The sequence below is a fragment of the Paroedura picta genome, chromosome 1 (genome assembly GCF_049243985.1).
Source record: "Paroedura picta isolate Pp20150507F chromosome 1, Ppicta_v3.0, whole genome shotgun sequence".
In the NCBI taxonomy this organism is placed as follows: domain Eukaryota; kingdom Metazoa; phylum Chordata; class Lepidosauria; order Squamata; family Gekkonidae; genus Paroedura; species Paroedura picta.
Genome location: NC_135369.1, coordinates 7,671,537 through 7,676,052, shown reverse-complemented (window position 1 = coordinate 7,676,052; position 4,516 = coordinate 7,671,537). Strand labels below are relative to the sequence as shown.

The following is a 4,516-nucleotide window of genomic DNA, read 5'->3' as shown; positions in this document are numbered from 1 at the left end:
CCCCCTTCTGAGCCTCCCTAACCACGTGCAGAAGACTTTCCTGTTTCAATGGGGAGGGGGGGGGGGAGAAGAAGACCTGAGTTCAAAGCGATCTGAATTCCACAGGATTGACAATGGAATAAACAAAGTGAGTGCAGACTCTGCCCTGGTTTCCTTTTTTGACCAAGTAACAAGTTTGCTGGATTGTGGAAATTCGGTTGATGTCATTTACTTGGATTTTAGTAAAGCTTTTGACAAGGTTCCCCATGATGTTCTGATGGATAAGTTGAAGGACTGCAACCTGGGTTTTCAGATAGTTAGGTGGATAGGGAATTGGTTAGAGAACCGCACTCAAAGAGTTATTGTCAATGGTGTTTCATCAGACTGGAGAGAGGTGAGTAGCGGGGTACCTCAGGGCTCGGTGCTCGGCCCGGTACTTTTTAACATATTTTTTTTAATAATTTCAAATTTTATTTATATTCCATTACAAGAAAAATACATTTAGCCATCTCCAAAATTACATGTTAATATATTATATTACATTTATAAATAATAACTTCCAACTGTATTTGTTAAAGAATATACGAGAAAAATCCATTAATTCTCCTGTACAAAATTTCAATCCATTCTCATTTCCCCTTATAAATTATAAATCATAACCAATAGTCATTAATCCACAACTGTACTTTTTTCTAATATACTCTATCCATAAGTTCCATTTTGTCTTAAAGTCCGTTATTAGTTTATCTTCGACATAAATTGTCAATTTTGCCATCTGAGCAATTTCCAATGTTTTCAACTGCCAATCAAATATAACATATTTATTGATGATCTAGAAGGGGGGGGTGGAGGGACTACTCATCAAGTTTTCAGATGACACCATCTTTCTCTTGTGTTCATTAAATCTACGTGGTCTTCAGATCTGCGCCATTTTCAATTTCCTTGAAAATAATTTCCAGGTTCAACATACACATTTAATTTTTTGTTTTTTTGTTTTGGTCACATCGGTTGCTTACACATTTCAAAGAACTAGTTCAAAATGGGCACGCGGGTGCTTCTGTATCTATAAATACGTGTCCTTAAAAACATAGAAAATCCCAAAATATCATCCAAAGTTGGAAAACAAATCTACGTGAAGGGCAGAAAACAAGATTGCATTTGTTTGTTTCAAAGCCAAACAAATGCCATCCGAATTCCCACGACTGCAAACTGCTGGGAAGGAACAAACAAGCCAAATTTATTTTGCAGAAGAATGAAAATGAGAAGATCAAAGCCTTAGAAATGAGCAGAAGCATTTTGTGGAGCTGACGTGACACTAACCCTTTCGGGTGATGCTCGTCACTTATTAAAATAATGTCGACGCCATCAGTTTGGGCCGCTTGGGTGTTAAAGCCTCCGGCATTAAGTGGTGGAGACAAATCTGCTGAGGGGCCAGAAGGGGATGTAGGCCAGATGGTATAAAAAGGCTTCCTGGGCTCAGATATTCCAGCAGCTTCACCTGACGCTTCTTCCTTCTTTCCGCTTGGAGGTCTTTGCAGACGTTGGTAAGTGACATTTTCAGCAATGATGCAAATCCAGTGGGATAAAGGGTGACTTAAATTCGATGGCAAGGCTCCTTCTCTTAAATTGTGCATAGCTGTTGCACGTGGAGAGTCAAAAATAATGTCCATTTGTTAGGAAATACAGGCTAATTGGGCATCAATCCTTTCAGGATACTTCTTCCAACTCAAGGGGCACTTGCTCGAACTGAGGAGCAAACTGAGTATTTTTGTTTGTTTTGAATCATAGAGTTGGAAGGGACCTCCTAGGTCATCTAGTCCAACCCCCCTGAAATATGCAGGACACTCATAACCCTATAGCTCATCCACTGTCACCTGCCACCCCCTTGAACCTTCATAGAATCATAGAGTTGGAAGGGACCTCCTGGGTCATCTAGTGGAAGGGACCTCCTGGGAGAGCCAGTTTGGTGTAGTGGTTAGGAGTGCAGACTTCTAATCTGGAATGCCGGGTTCGATTCTGCGCTCCCCCACATGCAGCCAGGTGGGTGACCTTGGGCTCGCCACAGCACTGATAAAACTGTTCTGACCGAGCAGTGATATCAGGACTCTCTCAGCCTCACCCACCCCACAGAGTGTCTGTTGTGGGGAGAGGAAGGGAAGGCAACTGTAAACCGCTTTGAGTCTCCTTCGGGTAGGGAAAAGCAGCATATAAGAACCAACTCTTCTTCTTCTTCTAGTCCAACCCCCCTGAAATATGCAGGAGACTCCCAACCCTATTGCTCATTCACTGTCACCTGCCACCCCTTTGAACCTAAACAGAATCAGCCTCTCTGTCAGATGGATATCTAGAATCATAGAATCATAGAGTTGGAAGGGATCTCATAGGTCATCTAGTCCAACCCCCTCCACTATGCAGGACAATCACAAGAGGAGAAATATTTATTTGTCTGTTTATTTGTTTGTTTGTTTATTTATTTATTATAGACAATCGCTCCCAGCAAGCTGGCTCGTGGTGGTTCACAAAATTAATATAAAAATATAAAACCAGATCTTCCATAAGACACCCTGGTATTAAAATCCAGAAACGCAAGCATAAAAATGGCAGTATACAATTCAGATTAAAAAAAAAAAAACCCTCCTTCCATGCTTTGGCCCTCTGGCATTGGTCCAAATAATGACCAGAGGTTGATGGTCAAAAATCAGGGTGGCAACTGGAGGCAGCCATCAATAGCTGTAAAGCTGTGTCCGAACTCAGGGGGGAGGGACCAGATCTCATACCCCAGGGTCCACCCACCCAGCCTTAGCCAAATGCCTGTGAGGTATGTAAGGCTGAGCTCAGTGTAACTGGAGGTTCAGACTTGCAGAAGCTCTAGCAGGCGTAGTTGTTAGGAGTACAGACTTGTAATCTGGTAAACTGGGTTCGATTCTGCACTCCCCCACATGCAGCCAGCTGGGTGACTTTGGGCTCACCACGGCACTGATAAAACTGTTCTGACCGAGCAGGAATATCAGGGCTCTCTCAGCCTCACCCACCTCACAGGGTGTCTGTTGTGGGGAGAGGAAGGGGAAGGCGACTGTAAGCCGCTTTGAGCCTCCTTCGGGTAGGGAAAAGCGGCATCTAAGAACCAACTCTTCTTCTTCTTCAGTAATCTCAGGGCTCAGCCTTTCCTCCCTCACAGGGTATCTGTTGTGGGGAAAGGAAAGGGAAGCTGAATGTAAGCTGCTTTGACACTGCACATGGAGAAAAGTAGCATATAAGTACCAACTCTTCTTCTTCTTCTAGAATAGATGAATGTTTCTATGCTTTAAGTAAAATGAGCAATGAATAAGAATGTCTTATTGTTAATTTTATGGCATATGTAGTGTAGACTAGAGATACAAGGATTGTCTGGCAGCTAGGCAAGAGATATTCGGAGCTGGATTGCCATTTCTGACTTCCATGCCACTCATGACCCCAAGTGTTCCTTAGAGGGACTGCCACCCAAAAACTATGGAGTATCCCATGCAAATACAACCTGGGGTCAGCCTTGCTTAGCAACTGAGATCTGACTGTACTGGGCTTGTGCGGACTATCCAGGTGACGGCTAATGAATATATAAACAATAAAAAGTGAAGAAATGTGAGGTTCTGTTTGAGAGGGAAACTGAAATTATGCAAAGCTGATTGGGGGCCATTAAGGATGGGAAAAGAAGATTAATGAGCTGCCATCTCCTTACATTTCATTTCAGGTTCCTCTCCATCACACCATGCCTGGTTACTGCGGTCCACAGTTTGCCGTCCCCTCTGTTGCCTCCACCCCAAGAGTCGGCTTTGGGTCTGCCGGGGTCGGCTATGGAGCTCTTGGATGTGGATACGGGGGTCTCGGCTACGGATATGGGAGTCTCGGCTATGGATACGGGGGTCTCGGCTTGGCCCACGGAGGTCTAGGCTATGGTCTGGGCACCTGGAATGCTCCTGCCGTCGCTGAAACCTCCGGCAGCCTTGGCACCCTGGCTGGCGTCAACCCTTCCTGCATCAACCAGATCCCACCAGCAGAGGTCGTGATCCAGCCACCCCCCAGTGTCGTGACCCTGCCCGGACCCATCCTCTCTGCCACCGGGGAACCTGTGTCCGTGGGAGGCAATGCTCCCTGTGCCATTAGCGGCACTGGGGTGGCAGGAGCAGGCTTCTATGGGGGGCTGGGAGGCCAGTACGGAGGCTGGGGCTGGGGCTCTCGCCTAGGCCTGAGGAGGGGTTCCTTGGTCGGGAGGAAGTCTCTCCTGGGACGTCGTGGCAGCATCTGTGCCTACCCCTGTTGAGCTTGAGGAGAATCTAGGTACAATCCCGGTAATGATCAGGAACTGGACGTTGAGACCCATCCACGAGTTTGAAAAGCCAAGCTTGCGGAAACCTCCTTGAACCGAAGAACTTTTGCAAGAACTCTCAGTCTTTTCTTTTGAAAACTGCATGTCTGTGAAGAATGCCGATACGCTTTGGCTTCTTCGTTTCCCTCCTTTTGCCGGACAGTTTCTCTTGGCTGTTTTCCCATTAAAGCTCTG

The 4,516-nt window shown here is 45.7% G+C and overlaps 1 protein-coding gene across 1 annotated transcript; it reads left to right on the top strand.

Moving 5' to 3' along the window:
- The first annotated feature begins 1,389 nt into the window (after positions 1-1,389).
- LOC143822338 (uncharacterized) lies at positions 1,390-4,276 on the top strand. The gene is made up of 2 exons (XM_077307775.1): positions 1,390-1,523; positions 3,707-4,276. The coding sequence occupies exon 2, from the start codon at positions 3,725-3,727 to the stop codon at positions 4,274-4,276; it is 552 nt and encodes a 183-aa protein (XP_077163890.1). The 5' UTR covers positions 1,390-1,523; positions 3,707-3,724.
- Positions 4,277-4,516: the final 240 nt, after the last annotated feature.

What these genes read in the sequence shown, in the direction of transcription:
- LOC143822338 (XM_077307775.1), top strand. Translation starts at nt 3,725, where the DNA reads ATGCCTGGTTACTGCGGTCCACAGTTTGCCGTCCCCTCTGTTGCCTCC.